This window comes from Mesoplodon densirostris, chromosome 8, assembly GCF_025265405.1.
Source record: "Mesoplodon densirostris isolate mMesDen1 chromosome 8, mMesDen1 primary haplotype, whole genome shotgun sequence".
NCBI lineage: Eukaryota > Metazoa > Chordata > Mammalia > Artiodactyla > Ziphiidae > Mesoplodon > Mesoplodon densirostris.
The window spans coordinates 64,777,772-64,791,002 of NC_082668.1; the positions used below are offsets into that span (position 1 = coordinate 64,777,772).

General features: G+C 37.6%; 1 protein-coding gene across 8 annotated transcripts in view; it reads right to left on the reverse strand.

Annotated features, from left to right (window-relative positions):
- GTDC1 (glycosyltransferase like domain containing 1) overlaps positions 1-13,231 on the reverse strand; it is a 388,315-nt gene that overhangs the window by 16,380 nt on the left and 358,704 nt on the right. For all 8 annotated transcript variants that reach the window (XM_060106839.1, XM_060106833.1, XM_060106834.1 and 5 more), the window contains one exon: positions 10,505-10,614. In XM_060106839.1, the coding sequence (XP_059962822.1) occupies positions 10,505-10,614 (110 nt within the window). The remainder of the gene's footprint in view (positions 1-10,504; positions 10,615-13,231) is intronic.

Sequence of the window (13,231 nt, forward strand, 5' to 3'; positions counted from 1 at the left end):
AAGGAGAGATATAGCTGGAAAAGCTCACGATTTGGATCCAGATATTCACTCCCTGTTGTGCTGCTTTCTGTCAGAGACTCCTGTTCTGATAGCCATTGCAGGAAACATGAATTTGTAAAATAGGCAGGCTTTCCACCAAAGTTTCTTATTGGAGCAAATTTTATTTTGACCATACCGCACTCCAAATCGTGACCATAATACAACTACAGGAATTCAAAAAGATAAAACTCCAAAGCAATGTGCAGCAGCCACATTCCAAGACCTCCTATCTGTCAACCCAAGTCATATATACATATACAGCTTTTAAAATTAGCGTCTGTTTCTAATTTCCTATTGGTCTACCGATGTCTTGATTTTTTCCCATTCATTATTTAATTAATTTATCTATTTCCTTGTGTCATTCCCAAGCATACATTTCTCATAAACTTTAAGGACAGTTTTTGAAAATTAAAGAATATTTTTCCTCAGTAATGTTTTCATAGATATAACTTTTGAGAACAATTTCTTGAGAGATGTTTTAGGAGTTGTATATTCTAGGACATATTATCTTCATGGTCTTCCCCCTGGTAGGATGGATAAATGATCTTGCCTTGAGAATTGCACTGAATTCTCTGGTTTCCATATAAAAGATAAATATTCCACTTACAGAAGCTGCAGGAGTAGAGTTCAAGCAGGCCTAAAGTTTAGGCCGGACGCAACGGCATGTCTGGGAGTGATCAGGGGAAAAAGACTGATTCTCACAGGATATGCTGAGCAATGGGAGTGAATTGTTACCAATTACTTGTGTCTAGCGAGTCTCCTGAACATTTGCTAGGGAAGGGCAGTGGCAGACTTAACAAACCTTTCCTGAGAAAGGAAAAGAGAGCTTCTCAAGTACTGAATGGGAACCTCACTCTTGTCTGGGGTATCAGTGAGAGCTGGGCAGGGGAGCTTGCCTCTCCAACTGGGAGTGTTGCTGACTCTGGCCCCATGCAACTGTCTCTGTCTAAGAAGTTGTACTCTTCACCTGCAAAGTGTCTTCTGGTCAGTTACACCACTGCCCCTTATGGCAGCCAAGTGACAACTGACCAGAGTGCAGTGTGATATGCGCCTTGCAAATGATGCAATGACTAAGGGTGCTGTGAGCAATTAGGGAGGGAAGGAAAAGGGAAGATATAGGACAAGAAGCACCACTGGAGTTGGGATTTTGCCAGGTGGAGAAAGGATATGCATGTGCCTATGTGCGGAGGGGCAGAGGAATATAAGCAATAAATAACACAAGGCATGGATGTGGATACGTGCACAGATGTACTCATGAGATGGAAAAGGGAACTGGAATCCATGAGGGATTAGGCTGGGGTCAGAGTTTGAAGAACCTCATTCGCTGAGAGGAAATTTAAGTTCATCCTGCAGAAAAATCTATGAGACACGTTCTTATTGTTATACTATTGTGATTCTCTTCTTGGATGGTCTGGGTTTAGAAAGAACACCAATAACAGTAGGTGTGCGAATCAAATATCAAAGTGTCCAGAGGCCTGAAGACCAATCTGAAGCTTTTGTAGGAGTCAAGGTCCCAGAAGGTAAGGGCAAAAACTAGGAAAGAAGCAGTAGCAATGAGGGCGAGGCATGGGAATTACTTCCATGGGATATATTCTCTGATGTGAAATTACTGAATCACGCAAAGGGTATAGTAACTTATATGGCTCAGGACAAATAACTTACATTGTCATTACCATACATACAAATGTTTCCCCATTAGTTGGCCAGTCTTTGTTAGGATATGCCTTTACTTTTATTGCTTTGGTCAATGCAACCGCTTTCTCATAAATTCTCTGTATTTACACTTATTTCATTACTGGAAAAATTAAAGATTTTATTCCTAAAATTTGATTTAGCATTTATTTCTTCAGCTATCACTACTTCTATTGTTTATTAGCTGTGTGAGTAAAAGGCCTAGCCTTGTCCTTGGCACAGAGTAAGACTTCAGTAAGTTACGGTACTTATACTCTGTTGAAGCTTTTGCAATCTTTTATCTATAGGATATATTTAAAATCTATACTTCATTACTTATATGAATATTTTGTTTTGTTAGTTTTATTCCACAGAGGTTATTTATTTTACCCAATATCTTGTTTTCACTAAAAAATATTATATTTTAAAGCTGGGATAAGTATATTAGATTTTGTTATATAAGTTTGGTGGATGTTAAAATTATATACAAGTTGGTTTTATTTCGCAATTCTCTATTTTTGTCTGTTTTTCTACCATCATGTTTTTGAATCGGTAAAGTACTCTTTTAAAAGAGTACTTTTAACTTCATACATGTTCTGAATCTGGTAGGACATGTTTTCCTTCAATACTCCTTTGTTAGTGATTTCTCTGATACTCTTCCCGTTTATTTCTTTATTTTGTAGGAATTTTAGAACTACTCTGTGAAGATATATAAAGTAATATTTGGGCATCTTAATTGGAATCTTGTTAAATTCATAAATTAATCTTAAGAGATACTGTCATTTCTATCTGACATCTATTTATTCTTTCCTGTCAGGAGCATATATATCTACTTTTATTTTAATCTTCCCTACCTTCCCATTATATACGGTTGTTTTCTTCAGCAAAGGACTGGGAGACGGAAGACCTCACTTTCAAATCAGATTCCTGGGAAACTGCCTTCCCCAACCACATTCTTGGGAAAGTGATTATATGCCTATTTCTAAGAATCAGGTGAAGGTGGTTCTCTCTACTGAAAATCGACCTCAGATCCACGTTATTTCAATGGGATGAATATAAATAATTTTCCTCAGCTATAAACAGAGGGTGTTAATGCATGTTTCATTATCTAGTCATTAGATTGCTGTAAGGGTTATGAAATTATGTATTCAGAATTATTTGAAAATGTTACAGTATAAACAAGGGCATGGTATAATAAAATGTAATTTTTACAATGTTTTCCCAGACAGTAAGATTCTAGAGGAAAGGAGCCACATTTTCTCCTCTTGCTATCCACAATATGGTGCCAGACCACACTATGAACTCAGTAAATAGTTGTATGTTAGGGGAATGAGTAGATAGTGATAAAAGTTTTTTTAAAAACTAAAAGGAAAAGGAAAGGTATGGTCTAGAGAGAATGACTTTAATCTTACTGGCACATTTATTTCATCTCATATACAACTGTCTTACAATTCAACATTGATCAATACATTAATAGCTTTCCTTCTGCAGGGTCCCCGTGTAGCAAAATTTTATACCTTTATATTAATGTGATGTAAGTTACTTGTGTTCCTAGAACCTTTCTATTATTTCCCCCTCAGTGTAAGCTGCTCTGCTGAAAATGAGATTGTAGCTGGGAGCCGAGAGAAAAGGGAGATGGGAGGGGAGGGAAATGTTATATAATTATCCTACATTTGACTCCAGAGCAAAGGATCAGGAATATGCCAAGATCACTGTAATAACCATTGTCATGCCAGATACTAACCAGAAGCTTTCCACATACTGTTCTTAACCTCAAATTAAAGGTGAACCAGAAAGACTTCTGTCTGCCAAAAGTGTAGTTCAGGTTTTTACTTTCCTTTGCAATCTTTCTGCTCCCCGCCGCCCATGCCTAAAACTTAAAACTACTTCTCCCACAATGTAGGGAAAGAAGAATCCTGATGTAAGGCTTTGGCTGTTCACAGAAAAAATTATTTGGTTTAGAGTTATCATTTGTGAGAAAGTATTAAGTATACAAACACATTCCATTGATTTGATATCTTAAGCATTTGCTTCTTCTTCTTTAAAAAAACAAAACAAAACAAAACACCATCTTAAGGGCTAACAATGTGACCTTGTCATGAGAATTGGCCTAAGCTAAAAATATTTGCATGGACGAGCTTCTAGGCTTTTTGGTTCATTTGTAACATGAAGTGTGATGGATGCTTTACGTGGCAGAATGACCTTTCAATTTCCTGGATTAAAAATAATTAAAATAATGGCAAGAATGAACTTTTAAGGTTCAGCATCATTAATGTCCTCTTTTCATCCAAAATTCATTAAAGACTCATTCCGTATAAACTCTGAAGAGAAGTCCATGAGTCTTATAATAAAATCTGCATAGTAGTTTTGAAAGCAATTCCCTCCCCCCTCCCAAATTATGTAAGTGTGCTTGAAATCCTCAATGTAACTCAAAGGGGTAGATAGGGTGGGTGGTTTTATTATTATTATTTCTCTTTCCCATCTTCTCCTTTGTATGGTACAGATGGATTAACTGAGGTTAACCTAGAAAGCTACAGGACCCAGTCCCAAACCTGATCTTCTGACTTTAATTCTTATAAATCAGAGTTTCTCAATCTTGGTACTACTGACATTTTAGGTTGGATACGTCTTTGTTGTGAGGGCCATCCTGTGCACTGTAGGATGTTTAGCAGCATCCCTGGCCTCCGCCCACTAGATGCTAGTAGTACCCTCCCCTCCCCACAACAGTTGTACCAACCAAAACGTCTCTGGGCACTGCCAAATATCCCCTGGGGGTGGAGGGCAAAACTACTCCTAACTGACACTATAAGTTTTCCAAAATGCCATCACCGTAAGTGATGATTAACTCCATTCCCACAGAGAGCAACTCGACTTCATATCTACTCAGCTTAATGGGACACAGTTGCTAGATGTGTCTTCAGATACGAGCTGGGATGTCTCCAGCAAGAAGGCTGTGGGCAGTACTCTCATATTTGTTAAAAGTTCTTTATTCAACACGGATAGACTCACCCAGACTAAGGTAGATATCTTGGGTAGGCTTGATTTTCTCTCTGATGGGCCACAGATCATGATGCATGGTGGTCAGAGCTATGGTGGTCAGTAGTGCTTTTCATCAACTATTTCTGCTCTCCTCCATTCTGGGCTCAAAGCAGGATTGCATTTCCTGCCCCCCCCCCACCCTATAGTTGGGCAGTGCCTTGCAACAAGTTCTGGCCAAAGAGTCGAGTGGAACCCTATGTCACTTTTAGGCCAGAGCAGTGAATTGCTAATGAAAGAACATCCTAGCTTTCTCTTGCATCTGGCACAGTAACTGGTAATGTTTGTGATGGTGGTTGCTTGGGTCTCTCTATATGCTTGGGACCCTGAGTGACCATACGAATAGAACACTACTGCTCACCTGCAATAAACATAGAGCATGAATAAAAATTAAGTGTTGAGTGTTTTAAGCCACTGAGATTTTTAAGGCTGCTAGCTTAGCATAATTTAGCTTATTCTGACTGATGTAAGAACTGAAAGATGAGAACAGATTGAAAAATAGATTTAGGTTAAATCAAGGTCATTTATATGAAAACAGAAAATATAACATAAAACCACTTAGAACTTCCTTAAATCTTAGGGTTCTCTATTTTCATTCACTAACTCTCTAATATTTAGAAATCATTTCAATGTAGGCTTTTAATATATTTGATACAGTATGTAAACTACATTATTCTATTACACCAGACATTCTTTCATTCATTCAAATATTATTTATTGAACAGTAAATATAAACCAAGTATTATTTGGAATATCTTCCCACTTCATATTGTTTTTGACACCTTTCTTGTGATGAAGACAGATGGCGGAAAGAAGAGGGAGTTCACTTTAATATCTAAGGAGTGATATATTTAGGAAATGAATTTGAGGTTTTGTGGGGGTTCTCTGTTTATTTGTTTTTAAACTTTCCATTTGCAAAGAGCTTATTAGAGAAAATGGAAATGATTTCATATGAGTAGCCAGGAATTTTCCATCATTATCACCTCCTGCTGTCTTACCCGTAAAAGAGGGATGATTTTGTGGATTTCCACATAGAGGAGAATAGCAGAGAGGTGGGCTGACAAGGTTTGAATTGTGCATTGATAGTTGGATGGATGCGTGATTTCAGGCAAGTGCCTTAACCTCCCTGTTTCTGACTTTTCGCAGCTGTGATATGATAATCACAAAAGTGCCTAATTCACAGGGCTGTTGTGATGAATAAACAAGGCAATGCACAAAGGGCTTCTAATGGTACCTGGCACATGCTAAATGCTCTAGGAACTGATGGATAATGCACTGGAGTTAGACTACTTCCGTGATGCAAACATCACAGAAGATGTTTGTTTTATTCACCACTTCATTTTAAACATCTAGTTTAGTGCTTGGCATAAAGTAGATATTTAAAAAACATGTGTTGAACACATACAGAAGTGAGTAGGCATGAGGAGACTGACTCCCAGGTTCTACTCCTAACCTTGCCACTACCTACTGCCCGTCTCGCCCACTGTGCCCAGCTGTGAGCACTTGGAATAGTCACTGTCCTAGATCTAGCATCTCTTTTGTAAAATGAAAGGATCATGCAAAAGAATGATAAACTATGTAGCTATAAACTAGAATCGATAATCAACTACTACACTTTTCAGAAAAAGGATGATAATAACCTTACCGCAACATAATTTGAAAATAATCAACAGTATGAAGACTCTACAAAGTTGCCCTACTGTGGTTTTAACATTTTCAAAAGAAATTTAATGGCGATTGTCTGCTTCAGCAAAAAGGGCAGTAAAACTCACCAGCACTAATGCCATCACTCAGAGATATGCTACCTTTCCCTACCAGTTCTGTGTAGAGGGAAGGAGAAAGAAGTTGGTTATAGAATAATTAATGTACAAACTTGCAACTAGAGTAAGAATAAGTCCTGGAGATCAAAAATACAGCATAGTGATTATAGTCAACAATACTGTATTATATACTTTAAAATTGCTAAGAGACGAGATCTTACATGTTCTCACTGTGAAAAAGAAACAATTATGTGATGTGAGAGAGGCCTTAGCTAGAGCTACACTGGTAATCATATTGCAATATGTAAATGTATCAAGTTATCACATTGTACACCTTGAATTTATACAATGTTATATGTATAAATCTTAACTCAAGGGAAAAAAACAAAGAGTAATTTAATGGTCCTGCCGTCATGTATTAAACCTTTCTTGGTTTTCCAATACATCTAGGCTTGTATGTGAAAGAGCAAAACTTGACTCATAAGGAGTGTAATCAAAGTGACTTAAGCCTTCAAAGTCTCAGTTTTTCCATCTATCAAATGGGATAATAATACGTACGCCTTTGGGATTATCATGAGCATTATATGAAATAACCTGGCAAAGGACCAAGCAAGAAGCGAACTTTCAATAAATAATAGCAATTAACAGGATAATAATGATTATTATTAAAATTATTTACAAGAAAACCACTTTCTCATAAATGTTAACAGTGTTCAGAGTTATCCTTCTGGCTGATACTACACAGTATATAAGTTGGTTTTAGGGTATGGGTTTTAGATATGCTAGTGGAGCACCTAGAAGAGACAACAGGCAAAGAAATGTATGCCTGCTAGGTAACCCTTTGCGTGAAGTGCTGGATGGTGAGGTGGGGAAAAAAAATTAATGTTTAAACTTAGAGAAGCAGTTGGGTCAGAAAACAAGAAAATGGAAAGGTAGCACAGCATAGTGGTTAAAAGTATTATGTATTGATAGTTATGAGACCTCACTTAATTTCTCTGTGCCTCTGTGTCCCCACCTAAGAAAAATGGAGACAGTAATAATGAATGAGACTGTTAAGATGAGTTAACATTTATAAATGGCTTAGAACAATGCCTGAAATACAGCAAGTGCTATATTAGTGTTTGTCAAACTAGGACAGTGATACAAATGGCAGAAGTTACACAGAACTGCCTGTGAAGAAACCTTTGGAGTGAAGACTAGCAAGGTGGCCTTCTAGGAGCACAACTTGGAAATCTACCAGGCTCAGTCATCCAGCCAACAACTTGGGCTCCTCCTATGTGCAAGGTGAAGTTCTGTAGCCTTAAAGAGAATTGATTCACATTTGACATGACAGAGATGGGCCAGAGGCAAGGGCAGAAAGGAGCTCCAGTTGGGACTGGGAGTAATAGAAGTGTGTACCTAGGTAATATGACCCTTCCTATGGTCTTCCACAGCATTCCCTAATGATCCCACAGCATTCTAGGTACCTGTTAATTATATGTAAGTGTCTCCCCAAGGCAGGGTTCTCTGAGGTGCAGACTGAGTCCTGTTCACTGTGAAATCCCCCTTCCACAGTGCTCAGTAAGTATGTGTTGAGGTCAAACCAAAGTGAGTAAAAGATCGAGCCTGTAATTACTGAGCACTCAGTTCTTGGGCCCCTAATTGCTCCCCATCCCACTTTCAATCCCCAGTGCTGCTCTAAATAGCTCAGTGTTAATGTGTGGGAAGGGAGAGCTGTGATCCCAAGGACATGGCCCTTTGAGTAAGAACCTAGTCTTCTTTGTAGTGGTGGCTTAAAATTACCCAACAGTAAAGCTGGCTACAAAGCCTTCTGCTTAGGGATATCCTCCAGCCTCTTTCCTCAGTTCATCCACAAACACTTCAAAACTGGCACAAACAAAATTGAACTCACTAGCTTGGCAAATGAGCTGATTTTTTCTTCCTTCTTTCTTGACAGCCATCCATCTATCAAATTCTTTTCTGTGTTTTCCTTGAGAATCTCTCTCTCCTACAGCCCTCTCACTAATCTCTCTTCCACCACCTCACAGAATCACACTTGGATGACCGCTGCAGAGTCTCACTGCAATTCTGCCTACATATCACTGCAAGATAAATCTTCCTAAAATACACACTTTATCACATTTCTTTCCAGTTCAAGACCGAGGCTCCCTATTTTTTACCTTTACCTAATCTACTTTGCTCATCCTCCATGCTTTGGCCCTACCCTGCCCATGTATTACTTACTTATTAAGTTTTGCATGCAGAATCTTCTATTCTACTTAGTGACCTCACAGCACTAATCACTGAAATTGTTCTCTCATTTAAGTACAATATCTAAAATACTTGTTTCTCTATGCTTTGCCCATGTTGTTTCCCCTTTTGGAATATCCTAATCCTTTGGCTATTCAAGTTCTAGCTCTTCAATTAACGTTCTACTCTAAGCCACATGTGTCAGTACTAATATATAATTACATTATCCTGTGTTTCCCTCTCTGTTTCCTGTCCTTATGCAAAAGTGTTCCCTCTTCAGGAAAACTATAGGGCTTCCCTGGTGGCCCAGTGGTTGAGAGTCCACCTGCCGATGCGGGGGACGTGGGTTCGTGCCCCAGTCTGCGAAGATCCCACATGCCGCGGAGCGGCTGGGCCCATGAGCCATGGCCGCTGAGCCTGCGCGTCTGGAGCCTGCGCTCCGCAACGGGAGAGACCACAGCAGTGAGAGGCCTGTGTACCGCAAAAATAAAAAAAAGAAAACTATAAACTGCTTGAGGGCAGGGAGTTTACATTTTTATCTGTTTATTCAACAAATATTTATTGAGTTCCAGCCTTGTACCAGGCACTTCACTAGGCTCTGAGGTACTGTGATGAACAAGATAGTCATAATCTTTGTCCTCCCAGCACCTACATTCTAATGTTTCTGTGTATGTGTGTGTGTGGGGGGGGGAGTGAGATAACAAGTTACACATAATTATATGATTAGAAACTGAGGGAGGCACCATGAAGTAAAGGTATAGGGTGCCATGAGACCATTGCAAAGCTTCACATTGAAAGAAAATGTTCTCCAGCTGAGAGCGAATGAATAAAACACAAATAGGCAAATGTGCAAAGGTTTAAAGAAGGCTGGAATCTTAGAGGAACTGAGAAAAGTTTGGTGTCCAGAGGGGCAGAGGATGAGCCATATCAGATGAAGCTACTGAGGTACAAGCTGGGTGTACTTCCTTGTGTTGTACCAGAATCAAAAAGTACTTGCTATGTGAGGGTAAACTTTAAGTGGTCCTTAAGATTGATAAAGCATGATGACAGAGGCCATTTCTGAACTTTTCTTGTCTGGATACTTGGAGTTTACAAAAAAAAGCTGAATACCCAAAGCTTAAAAAATATGAACACCTAAGTGCTTAGGACGGTGGTTGGGATGCTCATCTTACTGACCCAAACATGCCCAGTGAGGATGCAGGGTGAAGGAAATGGCTTGGAACAGGCTCCATGTGGCATTAAGGATGAGAAGACCTGCTGCTATCAGCTTTGGATTTTTGTTTGTTTTCTCAAGTTCAATAAAAAAGGCATGGACCAATGACAACTATGATATGTGTCTACTCCACATTACAAGTTTGATGCCAAAATGCTTTACACAGACCACCTAACAGATGGTAATATATTTCAGCCATCCAATGTGAGTAGGAATCAAACCAGTGACCCCGGAGGTGAGAGGGTGTATATCCAATTACAAATTCCCACTTTCCTTAAGTGTTAAGATGCCTAAAGCAATATATGTTATTTACATCAGGATGCATTGTATAAACTATATTTGATAAAAGAGATGACTTCACGTTCTCAACTGAAATCAAAGAATGCTTACTTAAGTATTTTTTTAATTGAATCACACTTTAATGCCATCGCATCACCTTTTGGTTAACAGTGCTCATCTTGATTATTCTAACAAAGGGAAACATGGAAATTAATACTTAAGTTGTACAGCTTATGTCATCTATAAAAATACACACTAGAAAATTCAAAAGAAATACCTGGGACATCTGTGAAGGTTTCTCCAAGGACAGATACGTGGAAATTGAGTCCTAAGTCCTTAAGATACATCAATACCTTAAAAAAACTCTCTGGATCTTTATCATGCTCCCTGGAAATAAAAACACAAAACAAAACTTGTGATATCTTAGGGTATGTGTTAGGAAAAGTGTTTTCACTTCTCATAGTATCAATTCCTCTCATGGTCTACTGTTAGTTAGGAGAGCCTCTGGCATCCAAGCTCAGATCTTCCCTCACCCTTATACTGTAGCATTAGTATTGAGGGTTTTCATGAATCTAATTTCTCTATCATGGAAACCCAGTCTTATTGAAGTCTGAAGGCTCTGCAGCCTTTTATTAAAGGAGAATCTGTTTTTTTCACATTTTTTGGTTAGACTATAGAAAGTCTAGCTTATTTTCCTTTCTCCTAAAATGGTTAATTTTCCACTTAACACAGGTTTTTAACAAAAGAAAAGACCAGTCTTCAAAGGACGATTCTCTACTGATCACGAGAATGTACCAAAGATGCTTTTCATTTCCATGAGTCTGAGTACCTCTCTCTCACATTTACTGAGCCTCTTTGTGTCCGCAAGGAACACACAGTTTAGGGAGTGAGATTACAGACTCTCTCACTAATCTCTCATTTTTAATAATTGAATGGAGAATTATAAATACATCAAAAGGGGTAGGCCTGAGTCTAAGTCCGCTGAGTATTAACTTGGGAGTGGAGGTTAGTCAACGCATAAAAGAATAGTAATAAAGATAATTCTTTCATTTAGCAGAAGCTTTGAAAAACATGGATTATTTTTGTTTGTTTAGCTTGTCAGTCTTCTTTGTAATGACAGAATGAGAGGCTAAAGGACACTAAAATTTAAAAAAAATCATCAATTCAAGAAATCACACTAAAATGGAATGACTTACTTTTTACATTCTAAGGTGTGAATATTTCAGTATTTCTTGCATTTAATTACACTGTTTTAAATTATCTTATTTCAGACAGATGTGGACCAGATGTCTTCAAAATATTTGTTTTTTCATTTATAATTCAGAATTTAAACTTATTTTCTATATTTCAGAGAAATAGTTATATATCAGCAATTGAATTTCTCATTTACCAACTAATTATGTAAAATAAATCTGTAAATTGATCAAACTGCTCTATGAAATATGAAAATTATATCATTCAGGAAATCTCATGAAAAATGACATCTGCAACCCTAAATGTGTTAATTCACAATTCAGTCAATATTTTCAGTATCAAGAATTAAAACAAATGCATCTTCTGATTAACATTTTAAAACAGCATGTATAATCTCCTGGAATTGTAAGATCTTATAGAATTAGAGTTCTGTAACAATTTACTTTAAGCTCTCAGTTTGATTTGCTTCAAATAATAAAGAATGCAGTGGCAAAATGTTCATTGCTTTTTAAGATGATGGGTATTACACACATGTACCATTGGGAAGTTTTGGGGTAATTCTCACATATACTACTGCTGTGGGCAAGAAAAAAGACCCAAAACAGTTTAAAGTAAAGAATACACCATATGTTATCTTCAACCATATCAATCAAATAGCTGCCACCTAACCTGTAATATATGTTATTTTACTCTGAATCTCTTGGAAATACGTAGATGAAAAGAATGGAAACAATATAACATAATATATTTTAAGGAGGGAGTAACACTACAGGGAAATCTAGCCACTCAATTCTCTAAATTTTTCATTCTGAGTTCCAAAAATTTTGGCTATGGGTCCCTGAGAGAATATCTATTCTAAATATTTCCTGCTGCTTGTTTGTTGGTTGGTTGGTTGGTTCTGTATTAAAGTAAAAGTAGATGTGGTTTGGGCTTGGAAGGAGGTTTAACTGGGTAGAAGCTGTAGTTCTTAAAAGATTCCAATGTGAATATTTTCAAAGCAGCGGGCTTCATGAACCTATATTTTCAGTGTTTCTATACAAGATAAATGCATGACAATCCTACTATATTCTTAAGATATTTTTTATAGGTGGACAAAAGCTCTCATATTCAATAGTCACTTTGCATAAGAACACAAGAGATTTGCATGAATCCCCTCTCTTTTTGTTTAAACTATAATATATGGATGAATGTAAGGTGAGATTCTTCTTCCAAATAATTATCCTTCAGAAAAAGAGGCATCTTATCTAAAGTCCTTATAAAGTCTCTCATAATACCAGGCACTCTCTCAATTACTTTATTTTGAACAAAGTACAGTTTAGGGAAATAGCATTAACCTGAGACACCAACTGATGAGAATTTTGGATAGTTTTAGCAGTCATTCGCTTGATGGGACCGGTAAAAACAGAAGCCAAGGGATTTAATACTGCGTTAGTAATTATTTTGGGAGACATGACCTAAAAATTCAAAGTGTTTTTGAAAACAAGTATTTTAAAGATCACTAAAAAAAATAATAGAGTAAGTGTTTACTGGAGACTATGAGTAGTAAGTGGGTTTTTATAGCCAGAGAAAAGATTTCCAGTGATGGCATCATACAGTTTCACAATCTTGCACCCCAAACTGCTTAGACTGAATTCCAGATGACAGGTGGCGGAAACATGCCAGCTGCCTGACAAGGTGGTACCATTCTGATGTCAAGAATGCATGGGAGGGGGAGTTAGACTAAAACTACATCATAAACTATAAGGTTGAGAAAACAGCAATACTTCTAAAAATATTCTACATGATATATGCTTTAAAGTATTATCTATGT